The sequence below is a fragment of the Lissotriton vulgaris genome, chromosome 1_1 (assembly GCF_964263255.1).
Source record: "Lissotriton vulgaris chromosome 1_1, aLisVul1.2, whole genome shotgun sequence".
NCBI classification, from domain to species: Eukaryota; Metazoa; Chordata; class Amphibia; order Caudata; family Salamandridae; genus Lissotriton; species Lissotriton vulgaris.
The window spans coordinates 304,421,557-304,446,510 of NC_141685.1; the positions used below are offsets into that span (position 1 = coordinate 304,421,557).

Below are 24,954 nucleotides of genomic sequence, written 5' to 3' on the forward strand. Positions count from 1 at the left end.
CTGCCGAAGAGGCATGCGAACTGCGGGCTGCCATCCCTGAAGTGTCCGGACGATACAGCACAGAGGAGTGAGTGGCAATTGGGCTGGGGACGGACCAGCGCCTGACCCGCAGAACCGAACTCTCTGCTGCCACTGAAAATTGAAGCCACAGGAGGGCTCTGTGTCACCATGCCCATGCCAGAATACTAATTGCCGACCGTGATAGTGAGGTCAGCGTGAACACACAATCGGCGGCAGAGAAGTAGACACCATGTCCCCCAGAGGCACCCAGATTGCTGAAGCGGGGGCGCTTTCCCTATGCCAGGGAGACATCCTGGAGAACAGAATTGGTGCGGGCCACAGCCCAAGAACCCGACCCTGGTGAGCTAGTTCTCCAGTATTAGGGGTGTCTTTCATAGATTCACATGCTTGAATATTCCCCGTCGTCGAAGTGGGAGTCCCACGGTACATAAATAGCAGTAATATATATGCATGTATACATGAGAAATATCATAAATAAAATATACATACATATAATGCAATAGAAATGTAAAAAGTACCATAGAACAGAATAGGCCCATTGAAAAGCCCAAGGGAGAATTCACTTTAGTAACATATTAGAGTCATTATGTGTTGGTCCACATTCCAGCCAATCAGGCTGTAGCCTCCTCTAGAACCTTCTCCTCAGAAGCCCAAGTCCTCAGATTTTCTACCGCACGTCGTGTGAAGGGAGTCTCCCTGAGCTCTGCTCAGTTTTTTCCAGTTTCTAGCTGTTTTTTCTTCAGAAATGTCTTCTACTAAGAAAACATTGTTCAAGGCTTGTCCATCCTGTGGTAAATTGCGCCTTTTTCATGAGGACCCTCACAGTAAGTGTATTTACTGTCTTTACCCGGACCATATTGCCTCTACCTGCAAGTTCTGTCGCACTTTTCCCCCTAAAACATTGAGGGATAGAGAGGCCCGTCTCCTTCTGTGGCTACAGAAGTTGAAAACATCTGAGAATGTGGTTTCTGATGCTGAGAGTATGTCATCTGGATTTTCAAAATCCTCTCAGAAGCGTGGGTCTGAGACTGAAGTTCCTCTCCTTTTCTTAAAAAGAGTAAAATGTTGGGTTCTTTCAAGGATGTCTCCCCACAAGACTTGCTTCAGGGCGCGCCTACGGGACCTGGCTCTCTGGCGTCTAGACCCAAGACTATGCCCTCCTCTTCAAAAACGGGCACTGGCGCGTCGACGGGCTTGTCGACGCATCCGTCGACGTCTTCAGCGACTACAAAGTCAGTTTTGGCAGTTTCAACGTCGACGACCACTTCTTCCCTGTCAACCAGCTCTGCAACGACGACGACCATCTCATGACGAGCAGCCAAGAGGTGAGACCCATCTCGTCTATTATTAAGATCTCGTCGACGAAGAAATCATTGTCGACGCGCCTCCCGTCGACGATTCCTCCGTCGACGAAGAACAAGCCATCGTCGTCGACGCCTGCTCCGACGACCGGATCTCCCTCGTCGACGACTGCCTCGTCGACGATAACATCTTCGTCGACGGTGACCACCCCGTCGACGACTGGTCCGTCGACCGCTACTTTCTCATCGTCGACGGCGAAGAATGCAACCTCGTCGACTACCAAAAAATCTTCGTTGACCAAGAGTAAGCTGCTAATTCATACGCCGGTTTCTGCGGCGACGACGCAAGAACAACCGGGGGGTGCTAAGACTTTGGAAATCTCGTCGACAGGCTCGTTGACGACGCACCAACCCCTACAGACTACTACCACCTTCAAAGTGGTTACTGCCTCGTCTCTCAAGACTGTACCACTCATTCAGTTAAGTCCAGTAAGGAGTGGATCTCAGCCTCCGGAAAAATTGTTTCAATCTGGAGAAGAGGAATCCGGAAATGATTATGAAATGGATCAAACTTATGAACCAGCATCCAGTCCTTCTGAATTACACATTAAGTGTCAAGAGTACAGTGACGAGGATGAGGATGTGGATAATAACGTCGCATATGGGAATGTACTTTTTCCAATCGATAGAGCACAACCAACTACTTACGAACAGGTTACGCAAATTCCTCTGTCATTGGTGCAAAACATGCAACATATGCTGGACGACTACAATCGTAGGTTTCCACCGTCGTTGCCTCCTTCTCCGGCACCTCAAGTGCACCAGTCTCAGTCTCCAGCTCCTCGACCTCAGTCTCCAGCTCCTCGACCTCAGTCTCCAGCTCCTCGACCTCCGTCTCCAGCACCTCTACCTCAGTCTCCAGCACCTCGGCCTCAAGCTCCGGCGCCTGTCGCGCCTACGTCTCCTTCGGGTGCTTGCCCTGATACTGATAATGAGAATCAAACTCCTCATAACACTGGGGATAACGACACTGATGATGACATGCAGGATTGGGACAATTATAGGGCACTGACACCCTCTACTCCACCGGAATCACCAAGAGCTTCGCCGCCAGTGGATATCGCGAGTTTCCATAACCTTATGGTTCGTGCTGCGAAAAGGTTCCACATAACAATCGAGGCGCAACAAACGGAATGCTTTTTGTATGATTTTAAGGACTTACCTCAACGGCAAACGCATACCATTCCTATCATAGACCACATATGGGAAGAAGGTCTAAAGTTGATGGAACGTCCTAATTCCATACCAGCCGTTCTGCCCAGATTGGACAAAAAATATAAAGCGCCACCTACTTCTCCGGCCTGTTTGGTTTCGCAACCTAAGGCAGATTCTGTTATTACTCAGGCGGCACAAAAAAGATCTCGAAATCCGGCCATACCTCTGACATCTCCGCCTGATCAAGATGGCCGTAAGTTAGACTCAATTGGCAAAAAATGTACCACTATGGCAGCGACAACTGTGAGAGCATCCAACGCCTTAGCCATTCTAGGTCGCTACGACCGTCAAATGTGGTCTGAGATCGCTGGTCTGATTACTCAAATGCCTGACTCCATCCGGGATGAAGCGCAGGCCATCATCCTCGAAGGAGAAAAGATTTCAGCAGAAATAATAGACTGTGCCGTCGATATATCCTCCACTGGTTTCCGGCAACTAGCGGGTGCTGCAGTCTTGCGCCGTCAAGGCTGGCTAAAATCAACCACCTTCCGTCCAGAGGTCCAGTCCAGAGTTTTAGATTTACCTTACGACAGTGAATCTTTATTCGGTAAGCATGTTGATGATGCTTTGGAACTTATAAAGAAGGACACAGATACAGCAAAGTCCTTGACTACTCTACAATATCGGAAAAGACCATTTCGTGGGGCACGCGGTAGAGGAGGAGGAACCTCTACTTTTCGTGGAACAGGCCAATATCGAGCATACAATTACAATGATAACAGACAAAGGGGCTCCTATCAGTCCCAAGGTCGTTCATCCACCTCCAGACCTTATCAGCGTAAGTCCAATTACAGAGGTGGTGCGAACGCCAACAAAAAACAGTGAGACGACTGTGAATCTTGGAGGTCGAATCTCGAAGTTCTTCTGCAATTGGTCGCACATTACCAACGACCAATGGGTCTTGGATGTTGTTTTAAAAGGACATACCCTGGAATTCACGAAATTTCCCCCCACTCGTCCACCTTCGGGTCCACCTTCTCCCCATTTCAAGGAACTATTGGCCCAGGTGCAGCTTATGATCAGGAAAGGAGCCATAGAATTGGTACCGCAAGGTCAACGTGGCAGGGGGTTTTACTCCCGTTTCTTTCTAGTAAGGAAAAAATCAGGAGAGTAGAATACTAATTGCCGACCGTGATAGTGGAGGTCAGCGTGAACACACAATCGGCGGCAGAGAAGTAGACACCATGTCCCCCAGAGGCACCCAGATTGCTGAAGCGGGGGCGCTTTCCCTATGCCAGGGAGACACCCTGGAGCACAGAATTGGTGCGGGCCACAGCCCAAGAACCCGACCCTGGTGAGCTAGATCGCTGTGAAGAGACATTCAGACTAATACATCTGCCTCTCCTTTTGATCCCTGTCCCCCAATATTCTTACACGCCTCCTTTTTGATCCCTGTCCCCCAATATTCTTACACGCTCTCATTGATATTATGAACCCCAATATAAATAATATAATACATTTCTCTCTTTCTACAGCCAAGGTTCCGACAGGCTGGAAACTTATAGCTGTAAGGGCTTTCCAAAAGAAATAACTTGCGGATCCTCCTACTCTTTCCAATCTGCGCCCCATCTCTCTCCTACCAAGTCTGTGTAAGATGACAGAAAAATGTGTCTAATCAACTTACAACGTATTTGGAGAAAGTAAATCTGCTTCACTCCAATCAATCTGGCTTCGGAGCCCAACACTCCACAGAATCAGCATTATTGTATACAGCTTAAACCTTAAAAGCAGCCATGGATGAGGGAAAAATAGCAGTACTGGTATTGTTAGACCTATCAGCTGCTTTCGATACAGTCTCACATGCCGTCCTTTTAGACCGCCTTGTATCCTTTGGTATCTCTGGTATTATTCCGGCGTGGAAAAAGAACTTCCTGCAGGAACGCAAGCAAGTGATCACACTAGGCCAATACTAGTCACAAGAAAAGGCACTTCTCTCAGGGGTACCCCAGGGTTCGAGTCTTAGTCCGACCCTCTTTAATGCTTTATATGGCCCCACTGATCAAGATGATATTGTCCTTTAATATAGATACCATCTCATATGCGGACGATACGCAGCTTATCCTGGTACTGGAGAATAAGACCACACAGGCAGAAGAAAATCTCCTCAAATGCCTTACTGTTACTTTCAGCTGGATGAATACAAACCACCTGAAGTGTAATTCCGAAAAAACAGAAATTCTACCTTTAGGCCAAGAAAACATTTTCTCGCCCAAACTCTGGTGGCCAGCAAACACGACCCGTCCTCCAAACACAGTTAATGTGGTCAGTAATTTGGGAATACAATTTGACAACACTAAGTCATTTAAACAGCAATCTTTGGCAGTTGCTGGAACCTGCTTTCACATTATAAAAAGTCTAAAGGAATTCTTCCATCCGATTCCCTTTTCAGCAAGGTAAACAGTGGCCGTAGCCCTTATTACATCTACGCTATATTATTGCAATAGCCTCCACGTAAGGACTAATAAGTCAGTCCTACATAGGCTACAAATGGTCGAGCATGCTCCAGCACGACTAGTACTGAAGTGGCCCAGGAGGTCATCTGCATCGGTGGCTGCCAATCCATAAGTGCGTCCTGTTCAAGGCTCTCATCATCACTTTTAGGGCCATCCACTCTTTGGGCCCTCAATATCTTCGCACACGTTTCAAGCTTTACATTCCTTCCCGAAGTCTAAGATCAGCAAATGCCAATCTGTTAAAATACCAGCTTTCAGATTGGCATCAAAGGGAGGAAAATCACTCACTGTGATAGGTTCAAAGGCATGGAACAAACTTCCTCCACAGCTTCGCCAGATCACATCCGAGTCCCAGTTCAGGAAGGTCCTAAAAACCTGGATTTTCAGTGCATCGCATACTCTTTGCAAAACTTTGATCTGATTCCCTTTTCATACTGGTAAAAGTCAACCAGGCTTTGGTTTTCCATCCCTAAGTTCCGTCTAGCGACATGATGATCCCCGGAGTGACCGTTTGCCCTCTACAAATGTGCCATTACATTACATAAGGGCTGCGGGGGCACATAAGAGACGCTGCCTTGGAGAGTTGAGGGGGCGGGCGTGGCCTCCGCCTGCTTGCACTCCAGTGAATGGAGGACTCACCCCCGCCCCCTTGCAAGGATACTGGCTTTTGACCTGACTTGCCGGGAGAAGGCACATTGGGAAGGCAAAACGAGGAGTAAGAGCTGCAAGTGGGCTGACCGGGTGTTTAAAAGACATTGTACTGGGGCTACAACACCACTTAGAAGTCACTGCGAAGAAGGAAAACAGAACGGAATGTGTGGCTCGGAACCCCATCGCCTCTGTACCGTTAATAAAGATACCCCTACACTTCAAAACCCGATCCTCTGACACCTCCCGCTGCCCTATATTACCATGGGGGAAACTGATAAAGTGCAGTCCAAGCTGCAATTCAACCAACGTAAAAACGCTGGGACAGCGCTCTGAGGACCAGGAAGCTGTGAGCACTGCCACACCCTCCCAAGACACGCAGATGAGTGGCGAACTAAAGCAGATTTTAACGGCCATGCAAACCACCCTGACCAACATAGATGGCAAGATAGACTTGTTAACACACCGAGTAGACCACGTCAGAGTGCCTGGATAAACATGCAGAACGCATAGCTATAGTAGAATGCAGAGTGTCAGAAATGGAAGATTCCGAGCAGCAGGTCAGTGCAAAACCTGGGAAATTGGAGAAAGCTCTTAACACTCAACAGGCTAAGACAGAGGATCTAGAGGCACGATCCTACCGGAATAACCTTAGAATAATGGGGATTGCAGAGATGACAAACACTGGCAACATGGAAAGATATATAGAAAAACATCTTGTGGACCCAATGGGCAGAGACACCTTCTCGGAAATGTTTGTAATAGAACAGGTGCATAGGTCCTTGGCAAAGGCCTCCCCTCACCCTCCCCCACCCCCTCCGCCATCGGGAGCAAGACCACGGCCCATCATTGGAAGGTTACGTGCCGCGCCAGTGAACTGCAGACTTTGCGACACAAAGGTGCAGAAGTTTCAATATACCTAGATTTTACAGTCCAGGTCCAGGAGGCAAGAAATAAATACATGATGGTGAAAAAAATGCTCCAAGACCTAAAAAATACCATACGCAATGCTATATCCAGCCCGCCTCAGGATCACAGATGACGGTAAAAACAACATTTTTAATGACTCCTCAGCTCTGCAACAATATCTGCAGTGGCAAGGACAAAGGGGCACACAGAGGAAATGACCAAGAGGGAGAGCAGAAGATCATGAACAGCCATCAGGGCTTGAGGACACAGAATAATGGCCTGATCTGAAACTCCGGCGCCATGCTAAATTATGGTGATATCAGATAAGTGAACTTGAAACCATAGATGAGTGATATTATAGAAGATAGATATATGTACATGATTATTAAGATAAGGACTTCAGGTGCGTGCAAGAGATCAGAGAGAAAATGGGAAAGTCACAATGTTATTGATGTTATCTAGTTATGTTTGCTACTATGTAGACACAAGCACACATTAAAAATATGCGCCCTCTTCCCCCCCCCCGGAATCCGGAATCCCAACTTCTGGGTCACCAGCTTGCCGTTCCTGCCCTAATGTGTACACCACACCAAGTTCATGTAGTTCAATGGGGCAAGTTGGGGGTGATGGGGAAGGGGAACCAGTTTTCAGGGACTGTCTCCGCTGCAATTGGGGCAACGGAGTGTGTCAGGGGAGATAGGGGAGAAAAAGGGAAATATTACGATCAGTCACACGTACACAGGCAACATAATAACTGGCACAACCAGGTCATCTTAACAAGAGGATGCACACGCCGTCACCATTACAAGTGGCTGACATCATGACGCATATGGTTAGACCCTTGACGCTCTTGACATGGACTGTGCAAGGCCTAAACAATCCTCAGAAGACTCAAAAAGTAATAGCCTACCTTGACCGACATGGGGTAAAGGTGGCCTGTCTCCAGGAAACTCATCTCATTAAATCTTCGGAATTAGGAGTGGGAGTTGGGCATCCACCCGGATAGCTTCCTCCGATTCCACGAATGCTAGAGGGGTAATAATACTAGTCAGAATCTGCATCCCATTCACATTGCTACACACCCTCACAGATAGTCAAGGACGCTACATTATAGTCCAAGGGCACTTTAGAGGCACTATATTAACCCTAGTTAATACATATGGCCCGAAGACTGATGATCCAGACTTCTTTGCACTAGTTTGGGCCAAATTACAGACACTGGAGCCAGCAGAAATACTTTGGGGGTGGAGACTTTAACACCTGCTTAGACCCAGTTGTGGATAGATCCACGTGACAAATATGGCAAACAAACAGCCAAGATGCTCAGAGAAGGTATGGGGGATGGTGTACCTATGGTGTTGTTGATTAACGGACGCAAAAAGGGAACCTGCATCTTCACAACGTATAACACATGGTCTAGAGTAGATTAATGGATAGCAGCAATTAACACCTGGACGAAGTCCGTGGATCACATGTCCAGAACACTATCAAATCATGCACCTGTTCGTCTGGTGCTGGTTCTCCCCACCCACACTCCAAGACAGTTTACGTGGCGCCTACAGACATCTGCAATGTTACATCAGGTGTTTAAAATGGAGCCGAGACAGGCCATAACAGAGTACTTCGCGCATAATGCAGGAACAGTTGACAGTGCCTGGGTACTCTGGGAGGCCTTCAAGGTGACAATCCGGAGGTTTTGCATAGGCAAACATGCAGGGATACTAAAATATACAAAACAACAATTACACAAACCGGGTTCGAAAATTCCACTCGACCGCTCGCATAGTCGAGCTAAATTTAACAAGGTCGAGCTGTTTTTAGGTCCTACTCGCCCTTTCTGGCGAGTAGGAAAGCAAACCAACTTTTGTCCTCTGTCTGTCAAAACGGAGCAAATGTGACAAGATAACAAGATTTAAAAGCATTTTTTTTGCTCACAAAGTTAATTAGCAATAAAGATGCCTTTAACCCTTTCGCTGCGGCGGCTATTCCGCCGCAGCGCTAAAGGGGCGGGGCGGCCGCCGCATGCTGGTGACAGAACCGCTCCGTCACCAGCTACAGTTGAGCTATGCTGGTGACGGAGCGGTTCCGTCATGACCTGCCCCGCTCATTAAACCTGCCGCGCAGGCGCGAAATCAGCACCGCGCAGGCGCGGCGGCCGGGCCATGACGGAACCGCTCCGTCATCAGCACAGCTCAACTGTAGCTGATGACGGAGCGGTTCCGTCATCAGCAGGGGAGGGGTTAAATCTTGTTATTTCGTCACATTTGCTCCCCTTTCAGAGACGGATGTCAAGTAGGTTGCAGTTAGGTCGAGGACATTTTTTAAGGTACTAGTCCTGCAGGACTAGTACCATTTTTTTGATTTATCGAGCCCTCAAAGTAGAGACAGGTGTCAACGCTTTAGAAAATTAATATGCACAAACTCTGAACCCTGCAATACTTGCTGAAATTAGAAACAAGTTGAACACTTACCACGAATTTGTTGATAGGGACGTAAAATATATCTCATGCAGACACACAACACGCCGATATGGAGAGGGTGGTAGTCCAGGCCGTATGCTAGCGGGTAGAATCCAAACATCATGCTCTCCCTCACACATCACACAAATCGCAGATGCGCAGGGCACATCCATTAAGACACACCCACTATCACAAACCGTTTCTCGCACTATTACATGAGAATGTACTCCACACAATTGTCCACCTTTGAGGAGGATATCAATGAGTTTCTAAATGACACAGCTTTAGCCTGGCTCTCTGATGAACATCAGGAATATTTCAGCCACTCTATAACCGAAGATGAGCTAAAAGAAGCCATTCGGGTTCTCCCAAATAATAAAGCCCCAGGAACAGATGGACTCCCGGGAAAATTTTAGAAAGAATATAGTGACTTGCTCTAACAGCAATGTACTCGGAAGCATATGAGGAGGGGCTCTACCACCATCATTAAGGGAGGTGATACTAATTACCCTACTCAAACCGGACAAAGACTAGACTCAGTGTGACTCTTACCGTCCACGGTCCCGTAATAATTTAGATGCCAAAATATTAGCAAAAATAATATCTCTATGATTACAACCCTTAATGCAGCAATAAGTCCATTCGGATCAATCTGGGTCTATCTCAACACACTCAACGAAACAGAACCTGCGAACCATTTTTGCGTTGTTCCACTAAGTACAACCAGACATACCCACAGCTGCCGCCCTACTGGACGCAGCTAAAGCATTTAATTCAGTAGAATGGCTATTTATGTTTTCTGTTTTGCAAACCTTGATCTTGTTGTTTTATACAGACCCATGTGCTAGAGTCGGGATTAATGGCATCACAGCCGCTCTTATACGCATTTATAGAGGAACATGACAAGGGTGCCCACTTTCACCACTATTATTTACCCTGGCACTTGAACCACCAGCATGCAAAATCCGGCAAAGCACGCAACTACAGCATCACAGTTCCAATAACAGCCAGTAAGCATATCACTTTATACAGATGATATAGTTTTATAAGTGCGCCATTCGGAAGAGAATGAGTGGGCTTTGAATTCACGCCCACTCATACGTATGTACACGGTTTGAACACTATGCGGGGCTGAGCATTATCTGGACCAAATTCTTGGTGATTCCCCTGATACCTGCTACAGCACAACCCCCATTAGAATACCCTCTACAGTGGTGAATAGAACCGGTTAAATACTTAGGGGAATCGTTAAATCGAGACTCTGAATTAGTAATAACTATGGCATTGCCCTCACAAAATTAGGTCTGGTGGCCAGATGTATTAGGCTGCCTCTTTCAATAGCTATACAGAAAATGGTGATTTTACCCTGCTTTCTTCATCTATTCACAAACATACCGGTTGTACTCTCACATCAGTTTTTCATAAGGCTACGTGCATGCATGACTACACTTACATGGCCTGGCAAGCAGCCCAGGGTGGGGTGGAAGGGACTAACCAGGCCATATACACAACTGTGCTTTGGGCTCCGGGCTTACAGCTCTATTAATATTGCACTCGAGCACAGCATGCGCACTATTGGATACACTCGCATGCATATCTGCCTCATGTTGCGATGGAGAGTGATAGTACTCATCCTACTCCCCTGGCTGTTCTCTTGTCATAGCTGAAGCTATACACTCCACGTGTCGCAACTAACCCGGTACGCAACACAATAGCCGCATGGTACACACTGACAAAACGAGCCAATAAATTCCCAGTATATGCTCTGGCCTTGCAGCTACAACTCCCTCAAATAACGGTAACGCAAGAGAATAACATGCAACTACTCCTGAGGGATATGGGCATGCATACAATCGGCGATATATTCCCCAATGGTCAATTTATATCACAAACAGACGCTATGTCAGCAGCACATCGCACACCACTGATGCTATTTGCTTATCTCAAACTGCGTGCAGCACTAAGAGATAGCTATCCTACCTTCCCTAATGAGTCGCCAACACATAATGCTCTATAAATATTATTCACATCACCAACATGTCAACGTCTCAGAACTAAATTATACAACTCAGCCCAACAGGAGCAATTTCGAGAAGAAGAGCGGGCTTTGCAAAGATGGGGAAACACACTAGACAGACGCTATCTAAAGAAGATTGGGGATACTGTTGCGCACTTACACAGGTACTTCTGCCCAAATGTAATCTTAGGATCATTGATTTTAAACTTCTGCAGCAAGTATATTGTACACCAACACAACTACATAAATATGTTATCCGTGTGGATGAAAAATGCACACGTTGCAGCGCTACACAAGGAGACTTTATACATGTCGCCTGGGCATGCCCTGAAATTCAAGCATACTAGCAGCAAGTTACAAATACCTTGGGAATAATGCTGGTAGAACAAACACCCAATACACCACAGGTTTGCTTATTGGGGCTATACAAAGTGAAACCGGTCCGGAGGCATACATTTCTAGCTGTGGCTCTACTATTGGCTAAAAGACAAGTTGCCATGATGTGGGGAAGTAAGCAGGCACCACAATTTAAAATTTGCATTATGGACATGACTTATTGTAGAGAGCAGTTAGAGGTTTATATAGAGGCGCTACCTGAAGCATCTCGCCTTAAAGACTTTTGGGACCCGTTCATACAGATCTGAGCAAGCAGATGAATAGAATAGCCACCTAATTCAGAACAAAGTGTACTGGAGACTTTTTGCACCCTGCAATTAAAGTAGCAGTGATGGTCATTGAAAATTGAGAATTTGTAGCACTCGCATATATATTGTTTATTACCGGTGCTGACCGGTGTTAACTGCTAACAAGATTGTCTTCCCTGTGTGTTCTGGATACAGGGAATACGGACCTTATGTGATATGATAATTGCACTGTGATATGTGACCGTTCATTAATACAAAATATTTTTCTTTTAAAACCTTTTCTGTACTGAGAGCTACTTATGTTATAGGAATAGAATGTTCAAAATATGCTGAGGAAAGCCATCTTATGCCAGGGCAAACATAGTATACACAGGAAAGCCATTTAATATTGGCTCCATTTATTAGTTAGAATGCCAGTAATATATTCAAGAGGGCCGCCAAATGCCAAGACCTCTTGTAATGCGTAGAATATCTTCAGTGTTCCAAAAAAAGACCCTTTATGGCTCAGTCCCCATAGCACTTCTTAACTGTAGCAGTTTTCCAGTGTTTTCATTCTAAGCAGTACAGTAAGAAAAGACTGAGTGGGCTTTACTGGGATTCAAACTTGTGCCCTGACAGTAGACCAGTTGTCGTCAGTGAATTCTTTTACTGGCCGAGCCACCATGTATGTTTTGAATAATCGCAATACTTCATTGAGGGGTGCTATGATGCCTTACATGGCCATTGTGGGCCACCTTATGCAAAGATACCCTGGGGTAAGGAGTGGTGAACACCACTTGGAATGGCACAAGTGTTTTTCCACTCAAGCCTCCCACAAAACGATTGGAGCTACATCCCCACACCACAGCTAGTCCAGTCAGTGCTTCACTAACCTCCTGTCCTCCTTTGCTTCTGTCCATAATCACCTGGGGTGCCGCAGTAGCGGGTGGGTATGCAAATTGCTATCTACCTTCTCTATGCGAGATTCATGTTTGCCCTATCTGAAACACGTAGTGATAGGTTCCTTACCTAAGAATTACCCCAGGCATCAGACTGGATCCAGGAAGTTTTTTCATCAGCAGAACCCCTGCGCGTCGGTAGGCGTCCTCTTGCGGCTCCGCATGCGTCTTTGGCGCCGGGATGATGTCGGAGCTACTTAGACGCGCTGGCGTCAGTCCTTTCTTTTTCTGCGCCAGCAAGCGCAGATCCGGGAACAGCAAGTACCCACAGTCACTTTTTGGCTGAGTTTTATGAGGCCTTTTATCTTGTCTTTTTGAGACCCCACCCCAATTCGTTTGGCCCAGGGCCCCCAAAATCCTTAACATGTCCCTGTTCCGAGGACCTGGGAGTGGGGCAGGTGTCTTTTTTGGGACAATGGTAGTGGCCAGGGTTTCTGGGATCGGGTGAAGCAGGTCGCTCCTCTGGGGTAGTGATTGTGACGAGCTCATCTCTGGGATAGACTTTCAGGCTGAAGGCTTTCTCCTTCACAGCCGATGAAAAGGAACTTCCTACTTTAGTGCTCTAAACCCTGCATTTTTATCATAATGCTAGTGATTTGCTTCTGAAGGGTACAAGTTTAAAAATATAACACTAGGCCAAAGGATACCCAGTGTCTGGGATGTGACCTAGGAGGTTAATGTCCCAGCTGCCGTGCCTAAAAATGTCAGGTGTATGCCACATGTAGAAGGGTGCTCTGGGGCAAGATGCCAAGTCTTTCTCATGTCTATAGGAGCTCCCAGGTGTGTCAAGATTGGAGAAAGGGGCTTTATTTGGAGGTGCCTCTCTGAAAAGGACAAGCCTGCACCATATTTAGGTGAGGGACTAGGATGCTGAGGTTAGAGTAGGGTGCTAAACCTGAAGATGCAAAGCCAGTGCCTATCGTGCAATGGATGTTGTAGGGGGCTTTAATTAGGGTGTTTTATGCCTGAGGGTTCCAGGCATAAATCTTATCTGCCCAGTGAAGTAACTGAACTTTTACTAGCAAGGGGTAATAAAACTCCCAAATAAATAAATAAACAATAGAACTAAAGAAAGGGGCAGACATTAAGTGAGACAGTCAAAAATAGGATACAGCGAGTATTAACTATACTGTGAAACCGAAAGTGAACATACTACTTTCAGGCAAGCAGATGCCCTGGGAAGGACTGTCTGTTCGCTTTCTCTTCAGATCTGACTTACCTGTTGGTGATTTTAAAATGCTCCGTGGCGAAATACTTCACAGTGAGGCAGCACACAAAGGACAGCTACCTAAAAAGAAAAAACAGCACGCATGGGCAAACAGCAGGAGTGAAGAAGCGCCACACTACCAAAAGGTAGTAGTATGCAGGAGCTTTGTGCATGCAAATTTCGTGGCACTTCCTGCTATCTCTGGTGCTGTCCACTTCCCTATCACCAGCACCTCGGCAAAACTGAGAAACTAGTGATAGTGAAGGCTCCATCAATATGGTAATCGGCATGGTGGCCCCAGACTCTGGGCTCTACCCCTACACCGTGCGAACAGGCGAAGAATATTGGGGTATGGGTGGACAATAAGTTGTCTTTTGATTACCATACCAGGCGGGTGGCAGGCGCCTGTTTTGGTATCTTCCGGGGGTTATGGAAGACCCTTGACACCCTTCCCATGGAATCTAGGAAGGTCATGGTGCATGCCTTGGTGACTTCTCGCCTGGATTACTGCAATCTCTTGTATTTGGGTGCAACAGCCAAATGCATACAGAGGTTGCAGTGTATTAAGAACGCAGCGGTTAGACTAGAACGTATGCTACCAAATAGAGCCTCAGCAAAAAGAGCGCTGGCCTCCCTGCACTGGCTTCCCATCAGGAAGAGAGTGAAGTTTAAGTCCATGTGTGTGAGCCATCGGATTCTACAGAAGAAGGGGCGTTGTATTTGCATGACCTTCTACTCCCTATGTACCGACCAGACTGCTTAGATCAAGTGGGAAAGGAAAGGTGCATATCCCCAAAAACACAAGATCCAGGATGGGTGGCCGCTCTTTTCGGTACTTGGCGGTCTAGATGTGGAATACTCTTCCTCAGAGTCTCCAGCTGGAGTGCTCTGAATTCATCTTTCGGAAAGGGCTGAAGACCTATCTTTTTCCTGTGGTTTAATTTGTTCTGTTACTAGGTTACTGTGGATGCTGCTTTTCTCTTAGCTGTTACCTCAGCGCGGGTACACACTGATTCAGTGTAACCCCCCCCCCCCCTTGCGGTGGGGCGCGCCCCACAGTTTGAATAACTCTACTCTAAGGTGTGTGTGACAGATGTAGTACACTGTACATGGTTCTCCCCAACCCCGTAAGCCACTACTTCCACACACACCTGTGCATGCACGGCAGCCCACTGCTACTTCAGAATCCCAAGAATACAGAGCACAATGAAAGACAGTGATGGAAGGAAATTTAGAAACGTTGTTAATGCCATATTTGAAATGTCCACATTTTCTCATGGAACCTCTTACATAGCCAAATGAAACTGTTTGCATATGGGTTAAATGTCTATACCGGACTTTTGTCTACTACTATTTCTTCCTGGGGAAGTATTTTACTGTAAATTAGAGTGGCTAAGGACAGAATAGCCTACTTATAACTTCTCTTTTAATACAAGTTTATAAAGATTGCAGTCTGTTGCAAACCTCTTCTGCCTGGTGTTGTGATCACAACAGATTTCACTTTGTGCAGAACGTTTCCAAGATTTTCTTAGGTACATTTAACATTACTATACGTTAGTCAGCTGGCCGCGGGTATATAGCCTGTTGAACAATGTCTTCCCTCGCCGTTTGCTAGTAGTTTGCTGGTTTATGATATATGATTTGCTGGTTGGCTCTTCCATATGTGCTTGCACTACCCTTGACCTGCCAATCATGCTTCCTTGATGAATAATGTTGCCTAGTGTTTTTGTTTTCCAGGGAAGTGGTGTTTGCAAAATAGAGATGATGATGGTGTAAAATTCAAATGTTGTTGTTTGTATTTTCCATTCCAGGTGCCAAAATGAGTTGCTTTACATTTATCAAGGTCTTGATGATCTTATTCAACCTCATCATTTTTGTGAGTATTGCACACTTTTTTCTTTATGGCAGGGAGGGAGGGGAATGCTTGTTCCTTCTTGTGTACTCTGTGTTCAGTCTGTTTACTCTGCCGCGATTACCTGCACCAGCACTCCTGTCACATTGGCACACTTGCGATTGGCTGTTGTAGGATCCTGTTGAGAATCTAGCAGGATAGCCTGTGTCCTAATAACATGAACAAAAAGTTGGTCACCGGGGCAGATACTTTAGCGGGCTCCTTCAAAGACCACTGCCCAGGCCTTGATGTTGCTGTTTCGAGATAGTCTAAGTTGGCATACTTTAAAATACTCTTTGTAAAATTGAATTATCTTATAGTGTATATAACCGTGTATAGGTACCAGAGTATGTTACTCTATCCTACTCTTTTTATCTGCCAAGTCAATAGGGTAATGTCACTGGAACACCAACAGTGTACATCTCACGTCAGTTTCTCTTGCATTGTGTTTGGTTAGCTTGATTTTACTTGTTCATGTCCGATTCCACAAGAGGCATGACCTGTTCTTCAATATCTCCCAGACCACAAATAGTGAATGTGGACATGTCCCCTTGAAGTATTAATGTGGCAGTCTTTGGGTTCATTCAGGTTGTGGTCTGAGCAGGTGAGTATGACTGAGTGGAGGTGCAGCCACACCGGCGGTTACTGGTGTACAGTCTACATTGAGAGTTTGGGCTTCTCAACACATACACGCCAACCTCTCCCTGAAAAAAAGTTTCAGTATGTGTCCATATATGCATTACTTTTATTGAATCGCCGTGACATTAACATTCTCTAATGAAGGGGGAAAAGTGTGTGCACACAACGATTTATCTGTGTTTTAAAAAAAAAAATTGTTCTATGCACACTCATGCATGTTCTCCAATATTTAGGTATTAAAAAAAAAAACATCCAGTCACCTGCTTGTATGAGGATGGGTGATGTGTCCGGATGCGGTCACTAGTACAGGTAAAAGGCGTGCACGGCATTCATTGACCTCACAAATAGGCATTAGTGTGGAACCCCAAGAGGTATAAGCATTGATCACCACACACATCTGGTCTAATCCAGGTCCTCAAGTGTGTGAGGGGAGTGTGCCCCACACATACAAACGTGCACAAGTACCAGCACGGATCCTTCAAAGCCATAATCCTCATTCAACTTTAATTCAACTAATCTTTAGTACATATCCTCAACAGGTCTTAGAAGTATGTACATGTACAGGCACCAGCACAGATCCTCTGAAGGAATAATCAGTTTTTACTACACACAGGCTCTAGCACAGATCCTCAGAAGTGCAAGGAAGTGTGCATCACACACTAGGCACTAGCACAGGTCTTCGGAAGCAATAAACAGGATTCACCTCATATGGGCTTTAGCATTTCCTGAACTGTTGGGTCACGACCTAATGGTGGGTTGCAATCAGGGGCAGCTCCTCATCTAAGGAGAGGAGCGTTTCCCCACTGCTCATTGAGCAGGAAAAATAAAATGATAATAACGTAGTTATCATTTTATTTTTGGCAGGTTCGGGGCTGGGTTAGGTTGTGGTGGGGCTGGAGGTACAGGGGGGGGGGGAGTGGTTTGAACACTCCATGTGAGCACGACTGCTTGGCTGGCCGTCCTGGCCCGGCCAAAGAGTCATCACCACTTTGCATGTTCCCCACCAGGCTGCATTACAGAGCCTGGTGGGGAGCATGCCCAGGCCCACAGTCCCACAACGCTGCATAGATAGCAGTGTTGTGATTGGCTTAGGGGAGCTACAAGCAGCCTCGATGCTTCCTGGTTCTGGAGAAGCGAAAGAGAGATATGGCTGGCAAACAACATAAGTGGTGTTTTTTTATTTTGTCCGCTGCCTCCCACCCCCTCCACCCTCATTCTCTGCCAGCCGCTGTTGGTTGCAAGCTAATTTTAAGTAGTTAGCGAAAGCCATTTTAAATGTAAGTAATCTGATTTTTGATAATGGTTTTCATTATTAAATGTAAACTAGCATTTACAATGCAATGGTCTCGGCATTTTTAAAGTTAGAGCTATTGGCATTGCTCATGACATTATTTTTATTAGTTTTTTTTTTAAAACATAAATAAATGCCAGTGCCATTTACAATGCCAATTGCAGGGCAGGACAGCAAGCACAAGCAACGAGGGGGCAGGACAGCAAGCACAAGCAACGAGGTGGGGGCAGGACAGCAAGCACAAGCAACGAGGGGGGGGGCAGGGGAGCAAGCACGAGCAACGAGGGGGCATGACACATGGTGCATTTTTATTTCGAACATGGACTTGATCTGACAGTTAGAAAAGTGGGTGAGGGGCTTCCGTCCAATTTAACATGAAAGCTATTGAAGGCTTGAAAATAAGAGATGGTAAATTTGGAACGGGAAAAGTGTTTACAACTGTAGCCAGCATGAGGCAATGAAGGTTTGCTAGACGATTGTACCGTTTGATGTCCAGCGAGCGGCGGATGTTTTAAAAGGCTGAAAGACACGAAGATGTGCGGGAAACATGCAATCAGTGCCTCGTGCAGCATGTCCGAGAGTCACAACTGCACAACAGGCGCTTCTTACCGTATGGGTTTCTGCTTTGCCCTGCTGCAGTCAAGCCTCCTCATCAAAAGTAGACGTGGACGAGCGACGAGCCGAGCCAAGGGTCTGGGAGCAGAGGCTGCTCACGCTGCCTGCACGCGCCAGTCGGCCCTCTGATTGGTTAATAAGGACCACCAATCAGAGCTGGCTTGAGCGTGCAGGCAGAGTAATGAGGGGCGAGCTCTCTCCCGACATCAGGGAGAGGAAGAAGAGAAAAAAACGCCCCCGAATCGGAAAAAGACGGGGCTTAAAGGGAGTGACGCCCCTCTCCTCCAATGGCAGGCCAGCATTTACGAGGCCAGCCAATGGAGAAGAGGGGCGGGTTGATGCCCCCATACTAAGTAACATTAAATCTCTGACCAAGACTGCGCAAGTGCAGCCTACGGTCCTCGACCTAAAAAGCAGTATTAAAAAATATTTACATTAAAAAAAAATCATCCCGCTTCATGTCCCTTAAGGGGGGGGGAGCAAAAGTTTGTTGTTGCAAAAATTGGGTCAGGGTTCTAAAGTTTAGGAAGCACTGGTCTGGAAAGTTTATCACTGCATGGGCACTACCACAGATCATGAAGTATGTGAAGCACCGTCAACCACACACAAACATACATGAGCATTAGCACAGATCTTCGGAAGAGATAAGCAATGTGCACATACGTAGTAGGGTCATGGGACCATGGTTGGTTAGTCGAGCGACATTTACTTGAGGGTACGGATCTAGTCATTATTCTCTAATAGCCAGCAAGAACTCCTAAAAGAAGTAGGAATAGGTCACTGGCAGTGTTTGTCAAGGGGTGGCTAGCAATGCAAATCTGTAGGTGTTTGATCGGCCTGTTTAATGATCTCAATTACAAAACATGACCTTATCTAGTCTACAGGAAAATATTAAGTTCTAGTACTGGAGCCCAATTTGCATGGCTGTTGAACTTTGTGTATTCATATTTATTGTGCTATAAACATGATTATTTAAATAAAACAAATCTGTACATAACATCAGAACTACATGTAAATACTTTGGGAGATAGGCAGAATTTTTTTTTTTTTAGGTAAGCTGAATTTTGACTTTTGATGTTCACCAGTCTAGGTACACAAATACTAAACATAGCAGGCAAATGGTTCAATATGTGGATATCGGTATATTGATTTTAGGGAGGCGTGTCAGGGCATAGGTGAAGCGAAGGGTTTTGTTTTCATCATTAATTAATTTGCAGATTTCAGAGATGAGACTTTAAGGCTATTTTGAAGGTGGTGAGAGAGGAGATGTTGTGTAATTCAGCTGAGAGTACAATCCAGAGTAACTGGAATGAGCGACTTGTGAGGCAGGTCAGGGAGTTTTAGAGGAGAAAGGGATGTTTTAGTTAGTTGAGCGACAGTTACTTGCGGGTTCAGATCTAGTCCGCATTCATGATAGGTAGTAGGGAGATAACTCATTTAAAGCTTTGAATCCAGTAACAAGCCGCTTGTAGGAATCCCTGATGTTTGCAGATAACCCGCCAGTTTGGTGCTATTAGTAGGGTTTGTGGGTTTCCTGGGAAGCTTGTTAGCTTTCTTGTAGCAGAGTTTATAACTCTGTCCAGCTGTAGGAATGAGTATTGAGGAAGGCCAACTGGTAATGTATTGTAGTAATTTACCACTCTTGTGGCGCTTTAGCCTTGTGAAAAGAGATCTGGGGCACATTTCACAAAGCAAGAGTGTAATTTTACTGCTGGTAAAATGACTAGTACGCTTGTAGTTTGTAAATACCAAAAAGTAGTAAAGGTAGTACAGCTAGAGTTAACTTACACATAAGTTTACCTTTGTGAATCCGATCCTAAGTGTCAAAAATATTTTCCCTCTTTGCTGAAAGCACTCGACTGGCACCTCTTCTAGAATAGGGATTTTTTTTAGTACCATATGCGCAAACTGGTAGATATTGGTTGCATCTTTATGCCTGTGCACACGCTCTTCCTTTAACTAACTTGCACAACCCTTGCTTTAAGCTTCAGTAACTATAAGATCTAATCTTTCACGTACAACAAATAAACATGTGCACAAGCAGCTATTGTTATCTGAGGTCATAAGATCTTTCCGCTGCCAAGACTTCCATTAGGTCTACCACTCGTATATCCTGTTTCTGCCAGCCAGAAGGAACATCAGGCAGTTTATTTGTGTTTGATCCCCCCTTTGAGAGGTTCTGGTGTCTCCCTAAAAACAATTTCTGATCCCGTTTTGATCACATTGGGCGCTGGTGGCACCACACATAAAAATAAACATCTTATCCTATTACACCTTTATCGAATCTAGTGTAATGGCCATTAAACTGAACCGTCGCAGGTTGGACCTCTGCCAAGTGCAAGAGTCTCTACTGAGACACTAAGAGCTCGCGGAGGCGGGCTTACATGTTACAGACTGTGATGATTTGCCATTGTGCCTGTGCCTCTGAGAGACTGCTAGACTATGTGTAGAGTCAGTATGGCCAGGTACTACCAAACATCCCCCTCCCCCGCCTTGTGTAAACCAACATTTATTAAAATTGGACATAAGAAGGGGATTTCTTTGGAAGCGGGGGGTCAACCCCCCGGCTGTATTTATTAAAAACATACAAATCAAATAAAATTGAAACAAACAATATTTACACAATTATATTACGCAGAAAAACGTACTTGACATTAGATTACAATTCATTTACACAGATATTAGATGGCTAACCTTAACATACTTGGGGGGGCCCTTGCACTCGGCGCCGTTTAGTGACGTCATGGTGCCCGTGCGGGGTGGCTAACCAGCCTAAAGAAAGCGTTACTCCCCCCTCCCCCGCATCCATCCAGCCAACCGGATGTACCGCCCTTGGAGTTCTAGGAGAGACCACTTGTCCATCCCCCTGGGTGACACCATTCAAGAATAGCACCGCCCCTTAAGGACCTTAAATTGACTGCTCACCAATCATGACCTAACCGCCACAGGCCAGGGTAGTTGCCAGACTATCTGGCCCCCCCACCTATCCTCCTACACTGAAAGGTCATGCCCTGCCTTAACACCCCCTAACCAAGCCATAATGTTCTCCAATAAGATCTCATTGCCTCCTCTAGTCAGATGGACCCCGTCTTTTAAGAAGCACGGTTTCCCCTGATACACCCATGCGCTATGTTTTGCAGCTTAGGTGACCTAAACAATTTCTCAATTTTATAGTTGATCCTCTTTACTGAGTGATTCAACGCTTTTACAGAATCTCCTCCCCTCCATTTGAATCTGGGTATCATCTGGGACCAAACTATGGTGCAGCCCTGGCATGTCTTAGCTAACCAGCCTACCTCAGATATTATCTCCTCCATCAAGAGCCTTCTCATGAAATTTACCAGATTGTTCCCGCCCAAATGCAAGATCACGACTGTGGGCGACGGACTGTGTCTGTTCAACAGATCTGTAACAAATCCCCTAAACTGACTGAGGCAGAGACCCCCTTTACCATGGAAAGATAACTTGAAACCATCCTGCTCAGCCCTCTGTCTGTAGTTACCTGCAAGAAAAACAGATTTCATGCGCCGTAGATACGAATGACCAATAACCCATACAACTTGTGCTCCTTTGTCCTGTGGATGTGGCCGCCATTGCGAAGAATCTTGCTGTTGATGTGCTGACGGCAGTTTCCCTCCTGCGTGACAGGTTCGAGAAACTGAAATATAAGGAAACAAAGAGGACAAGCATCAGTCTACAGTTGTCTTGACACTCTCACAACATGTGCAGCCGCACATAGCGCTTGTAACCATAAGAAGACCATCTTCCAATTTTTTTTACACTGTTGCTGTGCAAACCTCGATGGATGTAGGCCCAGATCTTTGTACTGGGGTGAATGTAAGACATTGTTCTGCATTCTGTCCATCAACTGTGTTTTGTGCATACCTCTAGCTGTTGCCTCCGTTGCAGCCCCTATCCGGAATGAATGTGTTCCAAAGTCTTTTGGATCCAAACCAGTCCTGCCGATAGCCATGGCCAATACCCTTTTAAATTGGAACTTGGTGAGCGGGGTACCGTCAGCATGCATTAGTAGTGTCCCCCCTGCTGTCCTATTCCTCTGTTGGAGGAAGGCCTCTAGGTGCATCACTAGGCAGCATGGGTTGCCCTGCGCCCGATTAAGCACGAACCCTCCACCATGGGCTTCTTGGTCAGTTTTAGCAGTGTGCTGCCCTGCATCTTTGTGTGCTCCAGCTGAAGCCCACCTAGCACATCCTGTTTGTTGCGCGCCACTAGTTCCCCTACTCTAAATGCCCCATAGAAAGCTAGTGTAAAGGCAGCTCTTAATAATAATGGCTCTCCTGGTGAGCTGCAAATGCCACCCAGGGCAGTTAACAGTGATGCCAGCCGCTCTAAACCTATTGGTTGCCCTGTGTCTGGGGCGGTCCCCTGAAGGCGCCGTAATCCTTTTAGAGCCTTCCTCACAATGAAACTATTCGTGGGTTCCCTGGTGTCCTTGATCTGTGTAAAGAAAGAAACTGCTGCTACATGACGCCTAGCTGTCGCCGCAGAGAGCCCCTCTTTATTCAAAGCATCTAGATACTGGAGGAATGCCCCTGACTTATGCCAGCTATCCGCCCAATCCTGTCCTAAAAAAGTGCAGTACGAACAGAACTCCCCTTCGTAAGCTTTCCTGGTCCTGGGCGCTAGACTAGCTGCCACGAGGTTCTGTAGTTGGGGGCACCAATCTGCCAGAGTGCTTGCGGGAAGTGTGTTGGTGTCACCTCTGCAGATGGTAAGTGTTCCCTGAAAACCTGCATCTTGAAGTGAGAGAGTGCGTCAGCTGCATTATTTAGCACACCCGGGACATGTTTAGCCTTAAACTGTATGTTCGGTTTCATGCACAACAGCACTAGCTCTTTCAACAAGCGGAGGATCATTTTACTCCGAGCAGCTTGTTGATTGATACATTCTACCACTGTCATATTGTCTGACCAGAAAATCACAGATTGGTTACGCAGCTGATGAGGCCAAACGGTCAGAGCCACCCACATGGGAAAGAGTTCCAGGAACCTTATATTGGCTGTCAGACCACTCTCACTCTACTGATTCGGCCAATGCTGAGCCACCCATGCGCTCCCGCGTTTGGCACCAAATCCCACAATGCCTGCGGCGTCAGTTCATAAACCTAACTCCGCTGACATAGTGGGTGGACCGGGCCACACTACCCTGGCATTGAAACCCTCCAGAAATGCTCTCCAAATCTGCATGTCCTGGCGAACCTCAGACAACCGTCTGGTGTGGTGGTGTTTTTCCTTTAGTCCCGTCATGGCCTGTGAGATCGAACGGGAGAATGGACGTGCCATAGGCATTACCCTTAGTGCAAAATTCACTGGCCAACAATCTGTTGTAACTGGTGTAAGGTTACTTTATCCTTTTCCAAACATTGCTGGAGTGCTGCCCTAAATTTCTGTATTTTTTCTTCAGGTAACCTAAAACATCCCTGTACCGAGTCCAACTCAATGCCTAAGAATTCTATTGTGGTTGCTGGACCAACCGTCTTCCCTGGTGCCAGAGGGACCCCAAAAGTCAGCATGAGCACACAAAATTCCTGCAATGCCCAAGCGCATTCCCGGGAACCTGCCGACCCCAGAAAGAGAAAGTCATCCAGATAATGCATGACCTACTAGTATCCTGTCGCCTGTCTCAGAGCCCATTCCATAAATGAACTAAATTTCTCAAAGTAAACACAGGACGCAGAACAACCCATGGGCATGCACATATCCATATAGAATTTGCCCTGAAATGAAAAACCCAAAAGATGGTGATCTAGAGGGTGGACAGGCAGCAACCGGAATGCGGATTCAACATCTGACTTGGCCATCAAAGCCCCTGGTCCCAGTACTCTTAGCATATCCACTGCTTGATCAAAAGGGGTATATTTCACGCTAAATAGGTCTTCATTAATGGCGTCATTTAATGAATTGCCTCTAGGGGCTGACAGTTTATGAATTAACCTGAATTCCCCTTTCTCCTTCTTTGGGACCACTCCCAAGGGTGAGCAAACAAAATTGGGCACAGGGATGTGATCAAAGGGACCTGCTATTCTACCCAGGCGCAGTTCTTTTGCAATTTTTACTGCTGCCACCCCTGGATTGTTCCTGACTGACAGTTGGTTTTTACATTCTGGAGTCCCTGCGTAGTCCCCTGCCAGAATCCTGAAGCCATACAAAAAACCTTCCTGTAACATCCTAGCAGTGGCATGGTCTGAGTACCTATTTCACCAAGGAGTCCTCGCCAGAACGTCAATGGGGGAATGTGTTACCGTTCTTTCCTTCTCTTTATTCCTGTTTCTTCCTCCCTCTATTTCCTGAAAATGAGTTCCCTTTCTTAAGGCATTCTTTTTCTGAATGAGAGGGGTGATTACAAATGGAACATCTGTGTCTGAATTTACACGTGCCTTGGGCCCTGGTGCATGTCAGTCTATTAAAATCCCAGCACACTCCTTTTTGCCCACCCCTGTTCCCTGAACCCGTGGTCGTGCCCCCCGCTTGTGGTGGCCGAAAGGGCTGAGGTGCTTGGGGAGTGTGACCCTTGTTCCAATTTTGGACTGCCTTGCCTGGCTGCCCTGGGCCAAACTGATCAAACCATGAGATTGAGTCCACCCGATCCCAGTTGAGTGAAGGGTCAAATTCCTTGGCCTTCCTGA

At 46.4% G+C, this 24,954-nt stretch overlaps 1 protein-coding gene across 1 annotated transcript in view; it reads left to right on the forward strand.

Moving 5' to 3' along the window:
* The window catches only part of TSPAN1 (tetraspanin 1), a 151,800-nt gene that overhangs the window by 37,491 nt on the left and 89,355 nt on the right, over positions 1 to 24,954 (forward strand). Inside the window, exon 2 of the mRNA XM_086952339.1 lies at positions 15,684 to 15,748. Coding sequence (XP_086808465.1) covers positions 15,692 to 15,748 — 57 coding nt within the window. The 5' untranslated portion in view covers positions 15,684 to 15,691. The remainder of the gene's footprint in view (positions 1 to 15,683; positions 15,749 to 24,954) is intronic.